The following is a 20,205-nucleotide window of genomic DNA, read 5'->3' on the forward strand; positions in this document are numbered from 1 at the left end:
TATATATATATATATCGATAATAGATGCTGCTGTGTTTTGACTTTGATTTTACAAAATTACGATAACAGAAAATGTTAAACTATATGTTTGATTGGATTTATACCCTTCTTTCGAAAAAAAACCAATTTTAGTACTTTCGAGAAATACAAGGAAAAATATATGAAGGGAAAAAAATGTCCAAAATAATGTCCACGCGCCTCGCTGCTCCGAATTCACAAGATTATGGATTTTCGATCATTTCTGTGGGACTATAGTCCAGGGAAATTGGGAGCGTGAGATCCACGCGCTTCGGGTGCGCGTGGTCAGTGCTCTTCGAATTTTTTCCTTGCTATTTTGCTTTTGGAGTTTTGGACTTCTGGTGAGGCCTTCACACTCGCTGATTTGTTTGGGCCTTTATAAGCTTTATGGGCTTTTTAAATTTCTTTTCATCTTGCTTGAATCGAAGTTTTATTTTAAATAACAAAAAGCAACTATTAAATTTTATTATTATTATTATTATCATCATCAAGGATGGGTCGTGTGTGTGTATATAACTATATATATATAATAATAACAATACAATATACATGTGTAAAGGCATAAACTTTGACGTAAAAAAGAAAGCGAAGATCAACTAGATGAATTGGCGGCAACACAAGGAGATGGGTACTGTTTTCCAAAGATTTTGGGACTAACATTTGTACAATCCGACATCGAATCACCATCAGATCCTGTGTACTTAATATCAATGTCCGAAATCTCGACGTTTTCGCATGGGACTCCACTGCTACAAGCCAGTTTCATCGCCATTTGTGTCGATGATGTCCCATGTATGTTTCTAAAGCTGATATTACTTAACTTCACTTGCGAAGGTTTCTGTTCTCCGACAACATTTACAAAATAAGAAATAACCAATTCATTTTTTTTGTTAGAGGTTTTGAATTTTGAGGATGATGAACGAAAGTATGTATTTGCAATCGCACCTTGGCTTTACAGTGGTTGTAAGGGCAATACTCTTGATCAATCACAACAGGGTTGCTCACGTTAACCACTGCAATGTCTTGAAAATATAGACCAGTGGCTATTGCTTTTTCCGAACTCATCCATGTTTTAACTCTCACGCCGTTATCCGTGTTGAAAAAGGTACAGTTTCTGACAATGATACCGGAAACAGGCTCTTCTTTCGTGTATCTCCCAAGACTTCCAACGCTAATCCCGTGACCAGGCCCGCATTTCACACGCTCTATCGCGATATTCTCGCTTCCACGTCCCATAGAGATGCAATCATCGCCAGTGGACATTACCGAGTCTGTAATGTTTATATTTTTAGACCGTCCAATGTGGATTCCGTCGGTGTTAGGGCTATCTTCTGGGGCTTTTATATTCACTCTGCTGAATGTTAAATTGTTGCATCCAAGAACATTGATGTGGAAGAGTTTGCTGTTCAGAGATGTTATGTCTTGTACCAGTCCGTTTGTGATGAAGTTGAACCTTATGTTCTGCAAAAATAAACCAGGTTTTTTGTTACAAAATTGATATATCACCATTGTAAAACTATCAATTTTCGCAAAAGAATTGGATCTCCATCGAATTCAACGGATTATAGTTGAACCGTGTTTCGAACATCATACTGTGACATTAGACCCCCGAAAATCGAATCTTGACTGAACTTTTTTGGCCCATGATAAACAAAAGTTTAACCTACATATTGATGTAACTTGTTGTACAAGTAATAAGACGAATGTTAATATAATAACAAGGGTTTAGGGAAAGAAGACCAAAACAACTCACAATAGGAAGCTTATTGCATTCTCCAGTCTTGTGGCAATCGTTCTGAGACCAAGCAGTGGAACCTTGACCATCAAAGGTTCCGTTTCCGACCAAAGCGAAACGGTCAATGCGTTGAAAGCTGATCCAACCAGCTTTTTCTATGAAATCTGATGGATCTTCTGGTGCTTTGATGGTTCCATGTACTTGTAATTCCAGTGGAGCCTTGCATGGACCTTCGAACACAACTTGTCTCAATACGTATGTCCCTTTTGGTACAATCAATTTGCTTGGACTTGTTGATGAGCAAGCAGCCTTCCATGCAACCGAGAAAGCCTAAACTCGCGATGTTCAAAAACATATACATGCAATCCAAGGTGAGTCATATATATCTCCCAATTTAGATCCAATGAAATGAAATGTAATACATATTGATATATTGCCTTTATATATATAATATTTTTTGAGAAAACCCGGATCAAGAAACAAGACTCGTACAAAGATTGAATGTCGATAATATGATGTTGTATATATATATATACCTTAGTGATATCTTCGTCCTCGGTCCCTTTCAAACCATAGTTTGCAATGCTAAAGGTTACTGAATCTGCTGCTGATTGAACAAATGATGCAACCAAAAGATGAGTTACCAAAGCGCACAATGCTGCAATGCAATGTGATTCCATGCCCATTTTCTTGTCTTGAGGTTTTGTTTCTATGTTTTGTTTTGTATGATAATTAGATAAAAGGTGTTGAGATCATCGGTCGATTGCTTGAGGCCTTTTATACGTGAAGTAGATGGATTAGGACCGTCCAAATTGATACATTATTTGCGGCTAAATTTTAAATAACATGTTTCTTTGTTATAACAGTCTAAGCATCCTGCATTCTATTATTAGCTATTCATTTGCAGCAGCTTGTGATTTTAACCAATGCTTCCTATTCACTGCTTTGTACTAAACATTGTTATACGCATTGTCCGGACAGTGCAAACAAAGCGGTATTTGATAACAAGAAACATAAAATTATTGCATATAAAGTTACACACATAATATATTTACATACGTTCGTGTATAAGTTATGGGTTCATGGCCTGGCTGCACGTCCTTAGATGTTTCCAAAAAAGAAAAGAAAAGGAAGTGGCGTTTAAACAAAATTTAGGGCAACTAAAAGGGAAGGCTACAAAAGAAAATCCAACTTATTATATACCTACATTCGATTTATTTGTATTTTAAAAATATTTGTATTAGATTTTGCTCTGAATTTATAAAATATACTTAGATATATATTTGTAATCTAGTTTTTGAATGGCCATTATCTCAAATAATATATGTGTGATGCTATTAAAATTTGGATCGACAAATATTTCCTCATGTTAAAAAAGGATCAAGTTTCAACCCCCAAAAGATCAACTGTCTTCTGTTTTTTTTTTAATAAAAAATTCAGAAACGCTTCTTGTTATGATATTATGGAAATTTAATAAGGATAAGATTATTAGAAACACCTATTACAAATAATCAGTTTGAAAATGGAATGTTTATTGATATAGCACACATACGATATGTACGAATAAAAGAATAATTGTTATTACAGAAGCAATTTTATTTACACAAAAGAATAATTGGGTGACAACAACAATAAATAAAAAACACTAAAACATCTACTCTGAATCACTTTATCCACAACAACACAGAAAGATTAGTACTAATCACATTGCTAATGTTTAACGAAGGCGTTCGCGAAATATATCTCAATGGCCACGCCTGATCCACGAATGACCCCAACCCGACGACCCTGACCCGGATCCGGAACCCGACCCGGATCCCATCATGGAACCACTTCCCGAGCCCCAGCCCCTGGTCCCGAAATAAAGGTCCGAGATGTAATTTCCCAAATCTTCCGGGGTGAATCTGATTATACACTCATTACTCGTATCTCGGACCAACCCGACTCGGTTTCTCTCGTAGAACTCGCCGTAACTCGGTATGAGTGTCCGAGAGAGCGAGTCGATGATCTCATCCCTCAGTCCCACGAGCATTGTTTCCTGTACGCGGATTCGAACTCGTCGCTGAATCGCCGGAAAATCTCCTTCGCCTGCTCCTGCGGAATCCCCGCCGTCGGATCTTGTGGAAGTGACGCCAGCACCTTCCCCCATGCGAGCTTCTCGAGCTTCTCTGCGTACTGCTTCACCTTCGCCTCGTGCCTCGCGACCCAGTCGTTGCCGAGGAGGAGCTTCAGGTTTGAGTTTCGAACATTGTCGACGATGTATTGGAGATTGTTGGCGAGGAAGAGGTACGCGAGAGCTGCGTCCTTGTAGGGTTGAGTCTTGCCGTCGATTTTGCAGAGCGTGATGAGGATCACCCAGGCGAGCCGTACGGACGCCGGAGATGATGAGCAAACGTCGTGGTGGTCGGTGTTGGCGTCGCCGGAGAACAAGAATTCCGGCAAGGGAGACGGGACGGAGACGAAAGATGCTTAACCGCTGCCGCAAAACCCTAAATCCCGAAATTGGTTCTCTCTCTCTGTGTGGGGCAAATTTATTGCGTATGATGAAAAATGCATAGTTTTCCGATCGCACGGCGGCGACGGAGGGACGAATGCCGATCAAGGCGTACCACCCTCTGAAACGGCCCTCTCATATATACGTATATATATATATATCGATAATAGATGCTGCTGTGTTTTGACTTTGATTTTACAAAATTACGATAACAGAAAATGTTAAACTATATGTTTGATTGGATTTATACCCTTCTTTCGAAAAAAAACCAATTTTAGTACTTTCGAGAAATACAAGGAAAAATATATGAAGGGAAAAAAATGTCCAAAATAATGTCCACGCGCCTCGCTGCTCCGAATTCACAAGATTATGGATTTTCGATCATTTCTGTGGGACTATAAGTCCAGGGAAATTGGGAGCGTGAGATCCACGCGCTTAGGGTGCGCGTGGTCAGTGCTCTTCGAATTTTTTCCTTGCTATTTTGCTTTCGGAGTTTTGGACTTCTGGTGAGGCCTTCACACTCGCTGATTTGTTTGGGCCTTTATAAGCTTTATGGGCTTTTTAAATTTCTTTTCATCTTGCTTGAATCGAAGTTTTATTTTAAATAACAAAAAGCAACTATTAAATTTTTATTATTATTATTATTATCATCATCAAGGATGGGCCGTGTGTGTATATAACTATATATATAATAATAATAACAATACAATATACATGTGTAAAGGCATAAACTTTGACGTAAAAAAGAAAGCGAAGATCAACTAGATGAATTGGCGGCAACACAAGGAGATGGGTACTGTTTTCCAAAGATTTTGGGACTAACATTTGTACAATCCGACATCGAATCACCATCAGATCCTGTGTACTTGATATCAATGTCGGAAATCTCGACGTTTTCGCATGGGACTCCACTGCTACAAGCCAGTTTCATCGCCATTTGTGTGGATGATGTCCCATGTATGTTTCTAAAGCTGATATTACTCAACTTCACTTGCGAAGGTTTCTGTTCTCCGACAACATTTACAAAATAAAAAATAATCAATTCATTTTTCTTGTTAGAGGTTTTGAATTTTGAGGATGATGAACGAAAGTGTGTATTTGCAATCTCACCTTGGCTTTACAGTGGTTGTAAGGGCAATACTCTTGATCAATCACAATAGGGTTGCTCACGTTAACCACTGCAATGTCTTGAAAATATAGACCAGTGGCTATTGCTTTTTCCGAACTCATCCATGTTTTAACTCTCACGCCGTTATCCGTGTTGAAGAAGGTACAGTTTCTGACAATGATACCGGAAACAGGCTCTTCTTTCGTGTATCTCCCAAGGCTTCCAACGCTAATCCCATGACCAGGCCCGCATTTCACACGCTCTATCGCGATATTCTCGCTTCCACGTCCCATAGAGATGCAATCATCGCCAGTGGACATTACCGAGTCTGTAATGTTTATATTTTTAGACCGTCCAATGTGGATTCCGTCGGTGTTAGGGCTATCTTCTGGGGCTTTTATATTCACTCTGCTGAATGTTAAATTGTTGCATCCAAGAACATTGATGTGGAAGAGTTTGCTGTTCAGAGATGTTATGTCTTGTACCAGTCCGTTTGTGATGAAGTTGAACCTTATGTTCTGCAAAAATAAACCAGGTTTTTTGTTACAAAATTGATATATCACCATTGTAAAACTATCAATTTTCGCAAAAGAATTGGATCTCCATCGAATTCAACGGATTATAGTTGAACCGTGTTTCGAGCATCATACTGTGACATTAGACCCCGAAAATCGAATCTTGACTGAACATTTTTGGCCCATGATACTCTGTTATCGGAACAAAAGTTTAACCTACATATTGATGTAACTTGTTGTACAAGTAATAAGACGAATGTTAATATAATAACAAGGGTTTAGGGAAAGAAGATCAAAACAACTCACAATAGGAAGCTTATTGCATTCTCCAGTCTTGTGGCAATCGTTCTGAGACCAAGCAGTTGAACCTTGACCATCAAAGGTTCCGTTTCCGACCAAAGCGAAACGGTCAATGCGTTGAAAGCTGATCCAGCCAGCTTTTTCTATGAAATATGATGGATCTTCAGGTGCTTTGATGGTTCCATGTACTTGTAATTCCAGTGGAGCCTTGCATGGACCTTCGAACACAACTTGTCTCAATACGTATGTCCCTTTTGGTACAATCAATTTGCTTGGACTTGTCGATGAGCAAGCAGCCTCCCATGCAACCGAGAAAGCCTAAACTCGCGATGTTCAAAAACATATACATGCAATCCAAGATGAGTATCTCCCAATTTAGATCCAATGAAATGAAATGTAATACATATTTATATATTGCCCTTATATATATAATATTTTTTGAGAAAACCCGGATCAAGAAACATGACTGGTACAAAGATTGAATGTCGCTAATATGATGTTGTATATATATATATACCTTAGTGATATCTTCGTCCTCGGTCCCTTTCAAACCATAGTTTGTAATGCTAAAGGTTATTGAATCTGCTGCTGATTGAACAAAGGATGCAACCAAAAGATGAGTTACCAAAACGCACAATGCTGCAATGCAATGTGATTCCATGCCCATTTTCTTGTCTTGAGGTTTTGTTTCTATGTTTTGTTTTGTATGATAATTAGATAAAAGGTGTTGAGATCATCGGTCGATTGCTTGAGGCCTTTTATACGTGAAGTAGATGGATTAGGACCATCCAAATTGATACATTATTTGCGGCTAAATTTTAAATAACATGTTGCTTTGTTATAACAGTCTAAGCATCTTGCATTCTATTATTAGCTATTCATTTGCAGCAGCTTGTGATTTTAACCAAGTTCGGTTGCCCCTCTCTCTCTTTATACACGTATATATATATATATATATAACACAATGCTTCTTATTCACTGCTTTGTACTAAACATTGTTATACGCATTGTCCGGACAGTGCAAAAAAAGCGGTAATGATAACGAGAAACATAAAATTATTGCATATAAAGATACACATAATATATTTACATACGTGCGTGTATAAGTTATGGGTTCATGAATCCAACCGTTGGTGACCCAGCGGTTGAGAGATGACAAAGTCATTCTCGAGGTCATGGGTTTGATTCCACTGGTGGGGAGGGATGAAATTTCTGAATGAAAATTGTCTATATATAAAGGCTGGTCCCGGACCTAAGGTGAATGTAGTCGGATTGAAGACTCGGGGAACCATCGTGGTTATAAAAAAAAAAAGTTATGGGTTGGTGGCCCATCAAGATTGCGTGGCTGCAGGTCCTTAGATGTTTCCAAAAAAAAAAGGAAGTGGCCTTTAAACAAAATTTAGGACAACTAAAAGGGAAGGCTACAAAAGAAAATCCAACTTATTATATACCTACATTCGATTTATTTGTATTTTAAAAATATTTGTATTAGATTTTGCTCTGAATTAATAAATATATACTTAGATATATATTTGTAATCTAGTTTTTGAATGGCCATTATCTCAAATAATATTTGTGTGATGCTATTAAAATTTGGATCGACAAATATTTCCTCATGTTAAAAAAGGATCAAGTTTCAACCCCCAAAAGATCAACTGTCTTCTGTTTTTTTTTTTAATAAAAAATTCAGAAACGCTTCTTGTTATGATATTATGGAAATTTAATAAGGATAAGATTATTAGAAACACCTATTACAAATAATCAGTTTGAAAATGGAATGTTTATTGATATAGCACACATACGATATGTACGAATAAAAGAATAATTGTTATTACAGAAGCAATTTTATTTACACAAAAGAATAATTGGGTGACAACAACAATAAATAAAAACACTAAAATATCTACTCTGAATCACTTTATCCACAACAACACAGAAAGATTAGTACTAATCACATTGCTAATGTTTAACGAAGGCGTTCGCGAAATATATCTCAATGGCCACGCCAGATACCCCGACGACCCTGACCCGGAACTCGACCCGGATCCGGAACCCGACCCGGATCCCATCATGGAACCACTTCCCGAGCCCCAGCCCCTGGTCCCGAAATAAAGGTCCGAGATGTAATTTCCCAAATCTTCCGGGGTGAATCTGATTATACACTCATTACTCGTATCTCGGACCAACCCGACTCGGTTTCTCTCGTAGAACTCGCCGTAACTCGGTATGAGTGTCCGAGACAGCGAGTCGATGATCTCATCCCTCAGTGTCGGGTCGGGTACGACCCACGAGCATTGTTTCCTGTACGCGGATTCGAACTCGTCGTTGAATCGCCGGAAAATCTCTTTTGCCTTCTCCTGCGGAATCCCCGCCGTCGGATCTTGTGGAAGTGACGTCAGCACCTTCCCCCATGCGAGCTTCTCGAGCTTCTCTGCATACTGCTTCACCTTCGCCTCGTGCCTCGCGACCCAGTCGTTGCCGAGGAGGAGCTTCAGGTTTGAGTTTCGAACATTGTCGACGATGTATTGGAGATTGTTGGCGAGGAAGAGGTACGAGAGAGCTGCGTCCTTGTAGGGTTGAGTCTTGCCGTCGATTTTGCAGAGCGTGATGAGAATCACCCAGGCGAGCCGTACGGTCGCCGGAGATGATGAGTGAACGTCGTGGTGGTCGGTGTTGGCGTCGCCGGAGAACAAGAATTCCGGCAAGGGAGACGGGACGGAGACGAAAGATGCTTAACCGCTGCCGCAAAACCCTAAATCCCGAAATTGGTTCTCTCTCTCTGTGTGGGGCAAATTTATTGCGTATGATGAAAAATGCATAGTTTTCCGATCGCACGGCGGCGACGGAGGGACGAATGCCGATCAAGGCGTACCACCCTCTGAAACGGCCCTCTCATATATACGTATATATATATATATATCGATAATAGATGCTGCTGTGTTTTGACTTTGATTTTACAAAATTACGATAACAGAAAATGTTAAACTATATGTTTGATTGGATTTATACCCTTCTTTCGAAAAAAAACCAATTTTAGTACTTTCGAGAAATACAAGGAAAAATATATGAAGGGAAAAAAATGTCCAAAATAATGTCCACGCGCCTCGCTGCTCCGAGTTGTTTTGGTCTCCTTTCCCTAAACCCTTGTTATTATATTAACATTCGTCTTATTACTTGTACAACAAGTTACATCAATATGTAGGTTAAACTTTTGTTTATCATGGGCCGACGGCAAGACTCAACCCTACAAGGACGCTGCTCTCTCGTACCTCTTCCTCGCCAACAATCTCCAATACATCGTCGACAATGTTCGAAACTCAAACCTGAAGCTCCTCCTCGGCAACGACTGGGTCGCGAGGCACGAGGCGAAGGTGAAGCAGTATGCAGAGAAGCTCGAGAAGCTCGCATGGGGGAAGGTGCTGACGTCACTTCCACAAGATCCGACGGCGGGGATTCCGCAGGAGAAGGCAAAAGAGATTTTCCGGCGATTCAACGACGAGTTCGAATCCGCGTACAGGAAACAATGCTCGTGGGTCGTACCCGACCCGACACTGAGGGATGAGATCATCGACTCGCTGTCTCGGACACTCATACCGAGTTACGGCGAGTTCTACGAGAGAAACCGAGTCGGGTTGGTCCGAGATACGAGTAATGAGTGTATAATCAGATTCACCCCGGAAGATTTGGGAAATTACATCTCGGACCTTTATTTCGGGACCAGGGGCTGGGGCTCGGGAAGTGGTTCCATGATGGGATCCGGGTCGGGTTCCGGATCCGGGTCGAGTTCCGGGTCAGGGTCGTCGGGTTGGGGTCATTCGTGGATCAGGCGTGGCCATTGAGATATATTTCGCGAACGCCTTCGTTAAACATTAGCAATGTGATTAGTACTAATCTTTCTGTGTTGTTGTGGATAAAGTGATTCAGAGTAGATATTTTAGTGTTTTTATTTATTGTTGTTGTCACCCAATTATTCTTTTGTGTAAATAAAATTGCTTCTGTAATAACAATTATTCTTTTATTCGTACATATCGTATGTGTGCTATATCAATAAACATTCCATTTTCAAACTGATTATTTGTAATAGGTGTTTCTAATAATCTTATCCTTATTAAATTTCCATAATATCATAACAAGAAGCGTTTCTGAATTTTTTATTAAAAAAAAAATGGTCTACTATAAACAGATTGCGACTGTGGGCCACAAAGGATTAGGAACCAAATCAAAGAAAGATTGGAGAGAGATTAATGAAGGGGATGTTCTTGCTGAAGGTGTTGGACAAGCGACCACAACACCTGCACTCGTTCCACTCTTCCCTGTCATATGCCTTTGTTAACTCCTTTTTTCCATTAAAAAAATTACCAAAAAAATAAAACGAATCTTTGGGGGGTATTTTGGGAATGTTCTGTTTACCTCTGTAATGAAATGGGCCCAGATTCTGCCGTGTCGTGTTTCCATGGCTCCTTTCAAGATGTTTAATCCAAAGCCTCTGATTAAATCTGCAATCTCCAGGAACTGCCCGCTTTCCTCGCATATCATCTTCACACGCACACAGACAAACAATTGGGTGAGTTCCAAAAAGAAAGAGTAAGAATCAAACACAAAATTCATGCAAAGAGCATGTCAAAAACCTCGATCTGCAAGTGGCCAGGTGGGTTCAAATCCTCGACAATGATCGGACAGACAACTGACTCATCTCCAACTTCAAACGCCCAAGTCGCCCCGTTTCTCTCTCCCGCCACTTGTTCTTCAATCGACGAACCCTTCTGATTCACCAGCTGCATCAACGCATCGCAGGAGATGCGTCAATTTTCAGAGATTGGATCTCGGATTGGATTTTCGGAATTCAGCTGTTTCTTTCTTTTTACTTACCTTCGGCTCATATGTTTGCTTGAGTTGGATCTTTCTCGGCGAACTCAACCTCCTTCGTCGCAGATTTGCCACCTAAAATTCCAGAACCAGACGCCATATACACGAAACAAGAGAACAGAATAAAGATCGAGAAACGGGAAAGAGAAGAAGACGATGCGAAGGAGAGATGAGATTGTGGCCGAAATCGGAGATCAGGAGCAGAGGCCGAAAACAAGGCCGAGGTCAAGAGCAGCAAGAGAAGGAGATCGAAAGGGGACGATCGGAGAAAGCTTCACAGGCGAAGCAGTAGGAGTCGATCGCCGATCGAAATCGAGACCGGAAACGGAGTTTTCCGGCGAAGGAAATCTTCATCTCCAACCCGATCCCCCGATCTCCCCCGCAGTTGGGTACTACCGTCTCTCTTATTCGATCAGCTGCCTCCATACCTCCACCATTGTTTCCCCCCCAAAAAAAAAATCAGCCAAAGACGGAAAGAGCTAGAATTTCGCGGCAGCGATAGAGGGGAAAGAGGAATGAGGAAAGAGCCAAAACCAAAAATAAACCCTAAGAGAGACAGAGAGAGAAGGAATGGAAGAAGGGAGAAGGGAAAAGAAGAACGACGATGTCTGGAACACCAAATAGGCAAAAAGTCAAATGAGCTGTCCTTATCAACAAACATATATCTTTACCCCTTCGGAAAAGAAGGGCCAATTTTTTTTTTTTTTTTTTTTTTTTGTGCAACCAAACCGGTCGCGTGCCTTTGCGGAATTCGGACTATGAGAAGATTGTATGAGCCCATGGCCATGGGTGACGATTTCGTAAATTAAACCGAATTAAATTGAATAATACAATATTTATAATTGAAATTAGATATCGTAGTTTTAATGTTTTTATAATCGCAGAAATCGAATCTCAACCACATGTAGAATAACCGAACAAACCGTAACTTTTTGTTAATTAAATATTTTTAATACTGAAAACCGGAATCAAACGAAATCGAATCTAATTGAAAAGATAAAGATTTACCCAAAAAAACGGAAAAAATAAACTCGAATAAAATCAAGCCGGATTCAAAACAGAGAATCGAAATAACATCCCAACCAAACGTCCTTTCCATTTACTTTTTTTTTTAATTCACTGCAAACATCATTGAAATGAAATCAAGTCATCCTCAACCATTTATCAATGAGATCACATATTTTATATTAATAATAACAAGGATAAAACCCCTAAAAAAAACCTTCAACTTACAAAAATATATACAAATAAGCCTTCAACTTGAAAAGTTGTTATTCAATCTCCAAACCTTGAATAAAACCTCGAACATACAAATTATTGTTCTAATAAATCTTTAACCGGTTTGACCATAATATCAGGTGACAGTAAATCCATGTATTGACGGATTACTGATGTCAATTTATACACATCAACAATTTAAATTTAAAAAATGATACATCAATTGATATCAACAATCTATCAGTACGTAGATTTCTGATCACTTGAAATTATGGTCAAACCGATCAAAGATTTATTAGAGCAACGATATGTATATTCGAGATTTTATACATTGACAAGTTATAAGTTTACATGTTTTTTTAGAGACCCTAATAATAATAATTTAACGAGTACAAGAAAGAGCCCAACCCAACAAAGTTTCCGGGCAATATTTGGGGCTATGGGTAATCTCGTCAAGGCCCATACATTGAAGGTCTCATTTATGTTATTAATAAATAATAAAAAAAAAAAGAAATATTAACTCGACATATGGTCTACTATAAACAGATTGCGACTGTGGGCCACAAAGGATTAGGAACCAAATCAAAGAAAGATTGGAGAGAGATTAATGAAGGGGATGTTCTTGCTGAAGGTGTTGGACAAGCGACCACAACACCTGCACTCGTTCCACTCTTCCCTGTCATATGCCTTTGTTAACTCCTTTTTTCCATTAAAAAAATTACCAAAAAAATAAAACGAATCTTTGGGGGGTATTTTGGGAATGTTCTGTTTACCTCTGTAATGAAATGGGCCCAGATTCTGCCGTGTCGTGTTTCCATGGCTCCTTTCAAGATGTTTAATCCAAAGCCTCTGATTAAATCTGCAATCTCCAGGAACTGCCCGCTTTCCTCGCATATCATCTTCACACGCACACAGACAAACAATTGGGTGAGTTCCAAAAAGAAAGAGTAAGAATCAAACACAAAATTCATGCAAAGAGCATGTCAAAAACCTCGATCTGCAAGTGGCCAGGTGGGTTCAAATCCTCGACAATGATCGGACAGACAACTGACTCATCTCCAACTTCAAACGCCCAAGTCGCCCCGTTTCTCTCTCCCGCCACTTGTTCTTCAATCGACGAACCCTTCTGATTCACCAGCTGCATCAACGCATCGCAGGAGATGCGTCAATTTTCAGAGATTGGATCTCGGATTGGATTTTCGGAATTCAGCTGTTTCTTTCTTTTTACTTACCTTCGGCTCATATGTTTGCTTGAGTTTGTCTGCGTGCTTGGCGACGCTTTGCATGAAGAGCACGTGTTTGGTTGTCAGGTCAAGCAACGCATCGATACTGCACTGTTTGTTTGATGAAACAGCACCAATGATATCACATGTCCGATAGTCCGAGAAATCTGTAGAGGGAAAGAAAGAACAATCAAGAAAAAAAGATGTTACCTTCGCCGCATTTGGAATCATCCCTCTTAGCTCCTTGATACGCTCTTGTATCATCTGACGGTCCTTTGGCCTCGGCTTCCGGCTCTCTCCAGGCTTTGCTCTCTTCTTCCTCACAGCTTCGTCTGGTTTCTTTGACGGCCCTGAATCCGAATTCCCGCCAAAGTTGCAGCTCCAAAAACCCGAATGCGGTTTCGAAAAAGTCTCTGGCTTGATTGGAGGGTTACAGAAACTGGCAGTCTGCATCATTGTCTGAGACATTACGTTGCAGCTCCGTGCAAAGAAACTTGAACTCTGAGGGGATGAAGTTTCAAGTTTTTTCCTTTTGGCGGGATTCAAACAGAAATCTTGGGAATGCGTCTGGTTGGTGACGGAACTGGAAGAGTTACTGAAACTGCTGCTTATGAGTTCTGAGAAGAGCCCTTTAGGAGGGGTCGAGCAAGAATCCTCGAAATTCGGCCCCAAGACATCAAAGAGATCAGTTTCACTGACCACAGATGTCTCCTGATGACCGTCTGACCAATGCACAAGAGTCTTGTCTTGAAGAAAGGATCCGGGAGACAATGAACCACTGCTCAAGGAAGCGTTCTGGCCAGGAGAATCGGCGAGGCACTGCTGAAGATCGTCCAGCGAGTACGAGTTCAGAATGTCGAACCCGAAATCATCATCTTCGAACGGATCATGTGACTTTCCCGACATCTCGCAGATATCAGAAGTGAAACATGACGGCGGTTCGGGGCTCGGAAAAGAGCACGAACCAGCCGCGAAGATCCCATCAAAGGCGAGACCTTGGAGAGATTCCGAGCTTCCCAGAGGCGCTAGGGTCGAAAACAACTCGTCAAGATCGAGAGTTTCTGAGATGTGACCAGTCTGCTGTAACGCTCTCGCTGTCTGTTCCAATATTTCAGTGCTCTTCTGAATCTGAAAACAGAGTAAAGATTCAATTCATGCCTTCAATTAAACCTTCTTGTTGTCTGATTGGGGGGAAAACCGATAATCATTCGTGTAATTAATCTGTAAAAAACCTTGTTGGTGGATCCCAACTGAACAACGCCTCGCGATCCAATAGGAACCACCAAGACAGTCTGCAAATCATGTTCCGCCTGAAAATATCAAACGCACGTACATGTCCTCAAACCTTCCAACGTGTAATTCAAATATCTTTTTGGAAAGTTAATATAAATATTTATGTTTGGACATAAGGTGGGTTCATTCATATAAAGATTTGAGCTTTCAAACAAAGCAATTCATGTGGAATCTCTGCTCATTATTACTGGTGATGTCTCCATAAAGGATGGAACTTGTAAATTTGAGACATTGGCCCATTAACAGGTAATAATAATAAAAAGAAAAAAAGGATATATGGAGAAGAAGAAAAAACCTGGAAAACGTCTTTAGCTGTGTCGCGGAACATCCAACGGTGGTTTCCGGTTAAAGCAGCCTCTCCTATGATTCTGCGTCGCATAAAACAAGGAGGATGAAGAAGACAGGAAACTCCAAAAAACGTATGCATTCAAAGATTATGCTATATATATATATATATATATGTATATGTGTGTATTTAGCTTCCTACCCTTGGCCAAATATATGATCCTGCCGAAGCATACCATCCACAACTGTACGCGTTAGTTCATCGTGGTATGCTTCCTCCACTGTCAATAGCCTGTCATCATTGTATTACATTGATGCAAGACACACACATATAGTCAGACATATACAAATAATGGATATAAGCAAATGCATCAGTTTAAAAAAAACAAGAGGAAAGATAACATGCAACTTCCTTCTTCAAATGAACAATCCAAATAAATATGAAGGAAATTAGCAAATGCTGCATACAATTTTTCTTTTAAGAAAACACGAATATGAAGGAAACAAGAGGTGAAACGAGTCAAGGAAAGGAAACTTTACATGGAGTTTCTGAGATCATAGCGCCAAAAAACAGCAAAAGACCATCCATGGCTGCAACAAAGGCTCTTCAGTGTATGCTTAAGCCCTGAGACCATCTCCTTCTTCCTCCTCGGGCAAAAAGAATCAAGACCCGGAAATCGCAATCATGTCATGCACCGTCAGACCAAAAAAATCGCGGGTCGGGTCAGAAACCCGAATAGCAGAGAATCTGGATCTCCCGCTTAAATATCTTGCAGAATTCTCACAAGAGAATGTAAAATAAAAAGACCCAAAATCATCCAGAGACTGTAAGTTGAAATATGCGGAGCAGAACCATAAACAGGAAATCTGAAACACAGAGAAGCCGTTGTTGTCTTTTGAGGAGAGTTTGCTTTTTGTTGAAGCGAAAGAGGTTAAAAAGCTTCTGTCTTTATATATAAAGACGTGAGCCACTGGTTGTATATATGTATGTATATACGCCTCTGTGTGTGTACATATATATATATATATATTAGCGCTGCCGGTAGCCTGTGACTATTATGCATTGGAATAACACTGAAGCGGCACCTGCTATAGCCGGTTGCGATAGTTATATTATTAACCTTTTCTTCAAAAAAATCATTAGCTTTTATGGGATTACTTATTTTTGTTCTCTCGCATTAAACTTCAAAAATATCTCATAGAATATTTTATTTAAAGATGGAGAGTTTTTCTTTTTGTAATAATATGGATTAATCCAAAGCCGATTCATGAATCTATCGCATTTTTATAATTTTTCCACAACTAAAAACTTATGAATTTTTAAAAATTTTATAAAATAGGGGACTGTTAATTATTAGTATATAAAAAATCTGATCAAAACATATGCATATGATCATTAGTATTTAAATAGAAGGCACAATATAAACCATATTTTGAAAAAAAGAATTTTAAATATTTAAACAATTATTTTAATTTTTACGGAAACAATTATTTATTATTACTTTTCACATTATTTTTCAAATAACCAACAAAAAACGGCCAGAATCTAGCCACTAATGAGACCAAGAATTGAAAATTTTAAGGTTTAATTGCGCTGAACAAAATCACAAGTATGGTTTACATGTATTCAGCTTGATATGCAATATTATAGATATGATATTTTGGATACCATCTTTTCGTTAAACGCACAATGGATAGAAACAACAACACATTTTTATCCATTTTTCTTTGTTTTTCATATCCCCGAGAATGTTAGATAAATATTACAGAAACAAATTTTGATAGAAATAATCAAAAGCATGATGAAAATATACATTGCTTTATAATCCATATGAAAATAAATACGTACGACTTATATGCATATACATTATAAAAGCAATGAAGGGATTTTTTTTTGTTAAAAGGTAATAGTGGGTGTTTCAGTAATAAAAAAATATTATACCATTCTCGAATTGAATTGTTCAAAATTTTCGAACGATAAATTTTCTAGAAAATCGATTTTTTCGGAATTGAATTGAATCGGACTGAATTTTTAAAAAACTCGAAAAACCGAAAAATTTGTTAAGAAAATCTATTATTTTTAGTAAAAACCAAACTTAACTGAATGAAATAATAATTGTTTGGTACGATACTTTTGTAAAAAAAACCGAAAGAATCTTAACTCGAATTGAATACGCCCACCCCTAACGGGTATTCAAGAGAGGTGGCAAAGTTTTTGTGGCAAAACAAAATAAAGGGCTTATTGGTGTCATACTATTCAAGAAGTCCGGTCGGTCCAATATCGTAGCGCACACAGAGGGTGTCCACATGTGTTAGGGTATCCTATGTTGTCCGTTTACACTCTCCTCCCTAATTGAACCAAAGAAATTACAAATGTGTGTGATTATTTACAAAAATTCGAATAAAGGGCAAAAGAAAGGCAGAGGATCGTGGACACTACCTTTTAGACAAGCAAATGTAAGATTGGGTGCCCACAATGCATGGGACATAAGAGATCCCCCAAATATGTCTCTAAAAACCTTGATATATATATATATATATATATAGGTCTAATAATATATTTTTTATTTAATTAAAAATAAAACTAAAACTAAAACTAAAACCCACCTCTTAATAGTCCATCAACTCTCCAACACACGTATCACGTTGTTGCATTGTACGTACGTGCCCATGTTGGTACGTGAAGAACAATCTAATATACAAGACCCTCAAATAAATACATTAAGTTACGTACTGTAATTGTAGTTTCACGATTATTCGTCCGCTTTATTTTATTTTTTAATTATTGGCCAGCAAGAATAGCCATAATTTGGTCTCTTAGACTCAACACACGCTCAATCATGGCCGTCTAGAACAAAAGTCAACGGCATCAAGAATTTTCTCTTTACTCTTTTTTTTTTTATTATTTTTAATTTCGACTCAAAATGGTGTCCGAAAGTGGAGAACTAAATCCAAAAGTGAGATTTTTTGTTGTTGTAAACTTGTTTACTATAGTAAGCTTTTTATCCTTGCATATTATTCCCCACTTTGGAAACCACGAAGGAGAACCCACATTTGATGATTGGGCACACATAAATTTCAATTATTATGTCATTTTCAAATTTCGAAAATAAAACGCAGCCCTTTTTCTTGTAAATATAACACCCTTTTAAGTTTTTTAACCCGAATTTCCATATTTACACTTGCATTTATTTTTTACTACGTACAAGAATTAATGTGTGTGTGTACATGTGTTATATATGGTGTGTGATCGATGTTTGTCATTTAACGAAGGTCAAAATCACAACACGATTATGATATCTAATTTGATAGAGCGTATGACACAATTTTAGGCGCAAATGCATGGGCTTCTTAGATACCAAAGCATATTACGATTTACGATTAATATATCCATTAGAGATCACACTACTATATATCACTATACGAATGCTTCTCTTCTATATGCCTAGATCATGAACGATTAGTCGTTTTACATCAAATTGTTAACGTTGTTTTCTTTGTTAACTAAGGTTTTGAACGAGGATGAGTTTCATTTTGGGTTTTTAATTTTAGTTTTTTTATTTTGGTTTTTAGGTTTTGGTTTTTGGTTTTTGGTTTTTGGATTCTATAATATTTGAAAACTAAAAAAAGTAGCTTTTGATTTTTCTTTGATTTTTCTACTAAAATGGCTCGGCGATGAAGGCGAGATAGTTCATGACATAGCCAGTGAGTGGGTGGACTCCGCCGCCGGGAATTGGCTTCTTCGATGACTCCCCCTGAATCGCCAACTCGAAATCCGCCATCATCCATTGCACCGAGTCGCCGAGTCCGGCGAGCGAGTTGATAACCTGAGATCTGACCGAGGCTGTTGAATCGAAGTAGAAGATGGATTCGATCTCCGCGTAGAGATTGGCGAGAGCCTCGTACATGTCCAGGATACGGAACATTTTCTCGGGGGATAGTTTCTTGAACTTGGCTGCATTTTCCGGGAAGACAAACAGCGTTAGTGCTCCTTCCCGAGCAATCTCGGCGAAGGAGGACTCAGCCATTGCAGTGGAAGCGGAGAAAACATGGTCGGCGAGGATCCTCTCGCCGTAAAACAGAGTACGAACAGCGAATCGTACGGCTGTCAGCCACGATTTGATCTTCGATTCCAGTATCTTCCAGTCCATCTTCTGAATATGATGCAAACTCAACCGTTCGATCCCTAAATTATGAAGTGTCCCGTCCGAAATCGATCTCCGCACCGTTTTGTAAACCCTACCGCAGTCCTTCGCGTAACCGGCGGAAATCATACAATCGGCGATCATCTTCAGATCATTCATGACGTCAGAATCTCCACCGGAGAACCTCATCTCTTCCTCGTCTCCGCCGCCGTATCCGTCGCCGTCCGTACCATCGACGCTGTTATCTCCGTCGGAGTCGGAAACACTCGAAATGCTGAATCTGCAAGACTTGTGCGGACGAACAGAGACGCGTTTCGGGTCCAGATACTCCCGATTCGCATTCAGAACACGGTGAAACTCCGATTCCAGAAACTTCATCGCCGCTTGCATCAAATTCTTAGCGCGAACAAGCTTCTTCGACGCCGGGTAAACAGAGACCAACAGACCCATCGTGCTCTGCAATTCCTTCACTGCTCCGATGAAATCCACCGCCTCGGGGCGACTACTCGAAGAGAACAGAAATCCAGAAACCGGAGAAGAAGAAGACGGAGTAGAAACCGAACCGCGATCATATCCTGAAGGAGCCCATTTGTAAATCGCAGAGTAGACAGCTTGCATACTCTCCTCCATGGATGACTCGGTGAGCATCTGGTGAGGCTCCGGCGCCGGCGATCTCTTCGGCGGAGATGGTCGGAACAGGTGTTTCCCCATTTCTTCCCTCCGAAAATCAAAATGGAAGGAAAATAAATTAAAAAAATAAAGAATTGTTTTGCTGTTTGGTGTTTTCGCTCTGCCTTTTGCCCTTTTTATTCTCTCCCTCCAGTCTGAAGACACTTTCTGTTTAGTCTGTTTGCAGCGAGTGAATCAGATCAGATGAGAAAGTTGGAGGGAGGCTATATCACCTATATATATATAAAAACGAGTGAAATATGGTTGCTGTTTATAAGAGCGTATACACATATACACACACACATATACATGTATGTAGAGGTATGGAGGAGAGGG

The 20,205-nt window shown here is 39.5% G+C and overlaps 5 protein-coding genes and 1 pseudogene across 6 annotated transcripts; all 6 read right to left on the reverse strand.

The window, feature by feature from the left end:
* Positions 1-610: 610 nt before the first annotated feature.
* LOC104811277 (exopolygalacturonase-like) lies at positions 611-2,439 on the reverse strand. The gene is made up of 4 exons (XM_010537941.1): positions 2,290-2,439; positions 1,772-2,083; positions 964-1,479; positions 611-856 (listed from the first exon to the last, which is right to left on the reverse strand). The coding sequence occupies exons 1-4, from the start codon at positions 2,437-2,439 to the stop codon at positions 611-613; spliced, it is 1,224 nt and encodes a 407-aa protein (XP_010536243.1).
* A 977-nt stretch (positions 2,440-3,416) lies between these two features.
* On the reverse strand, positions 3,417-5,184 carry LOC104811278 (annotated as a pseudogene).
* A 50-nt stretch (positions 5,185-5,234) lies between these two features.
* On the reverse strand, positions 5,235-6,837 carry LOC104811279 (polygalacturonase-like). The gene is made up of 4 exons (XM_019202255.1): positions 6,688-6,837; positions 6,177-6,488; positions 5,358-5,873; positions 5,235-5,255 (listed from the first exon to the last, which is right to left on the reverse strand). Exons 1-4 carry the CDS (start codon positions 6,835-6,837, stop codon positions 5,235-5,237), a joined length of 999 nt encoding a protein of 332 aa, XP_019057800.1.
* A 3,506-nt stretch (positions 6,838-10,343) lies between these two features.
* On the reverse strand, positions 10,344-11,065 carry LOC104810795 (transcription factor bHLH157-like). Of its 2 annotated transcripts, XR_771338.1 has the most exons (4): positions 11,040-11,065; positions 10,799-10,945; positions 10,581-10,706; positions 10,344-10,483 (listed from the first exon to the last, which is right to left on the reverse strand). XR_771338.1 is itself a non-coding variant. In XM_010537216.1 (3 exons), the coding sequence occupies exons 1-3, from the start codon at positions 10,949-10,951 to the stop codon at positions 10,412-10,414; spliced, it is 351 nt and encodes a 116-aa protein (XP_010535518.1). In that variant the 5' UTR covers positions 10,952-11,031; the 3' UTR covers positions 10,344-10,411. The 2 variants fall into 2 exon arrangements, 1 of the variants encoding a protein (XP_010535518.1); XM_010537216.1 differs by lacking the exon at positions 11,040-11,065 and having other exon boundaries at positions 10,799-11,031.
* Positions 11,066-12,653: 1,588 nt separating this feature from the next.
* On the reverse strand, positions 12,654-15,960 carry LOC104810796 (transcription factor bHLH157-like). The gene is made up of 9 exons (XM_010537217.1): positions 15,596-15,960; positions 15,258-15,347; positions 15,066-15,138; positions 14,710-14,787; positions 13,688-14,605; positions 13,487-13,588; positions 13,246-13,392; positions 13,028-13,153; positions 12,654-12,930 (listed from the first exon to the last, which is right to left on the reverse strand). The coding sequence occupies exons 1-9, from the start codon at positions 15,688-15,690 to the stop codon at positions 12,859-12,861; spliced, it is 1,701 nt and encodes a 566-aa protein (XP_010535519.1). The 5' UTR covers positions 15,691-15,960; the 3' UTR covers positions 12,654-12,858.
* Positions 15,961-18,714: 2,754 nt separating this feature from the next.
* Positions 18,715-19,911, reverse strand: LOC104811280 (exocyst complex component EXO70B1-like). Its single transcript, XM_010537943.1, has one exon. It carries the CDS (start codon positions 19,909-19,911, stop codon positions 18,715-18,717), a length of 1,197 nt encoding a protein of 398 aa, XP_010536245.1.
* Between the last annotated feature and the right edge of the window lie 294 nt (positions 19,912-20,205).

This window comes from Tarenaya hassleriana, unplaced genomic scaffold, assembly GCF_000463585.1.
Source record: "Tarenaya hassleriana unplaced genomic scaffold, ASM46358v1 Cleome19, whole genome shotgun sequence".
NCBI classification, from domain to species: domain Eukaryota; kingdom Viridiplantae; phylum Streptophyta; class Magnoliopsida; order Brassicales; family Cleomaceae; genus Tarenaya; species Tarenaya hassleriana.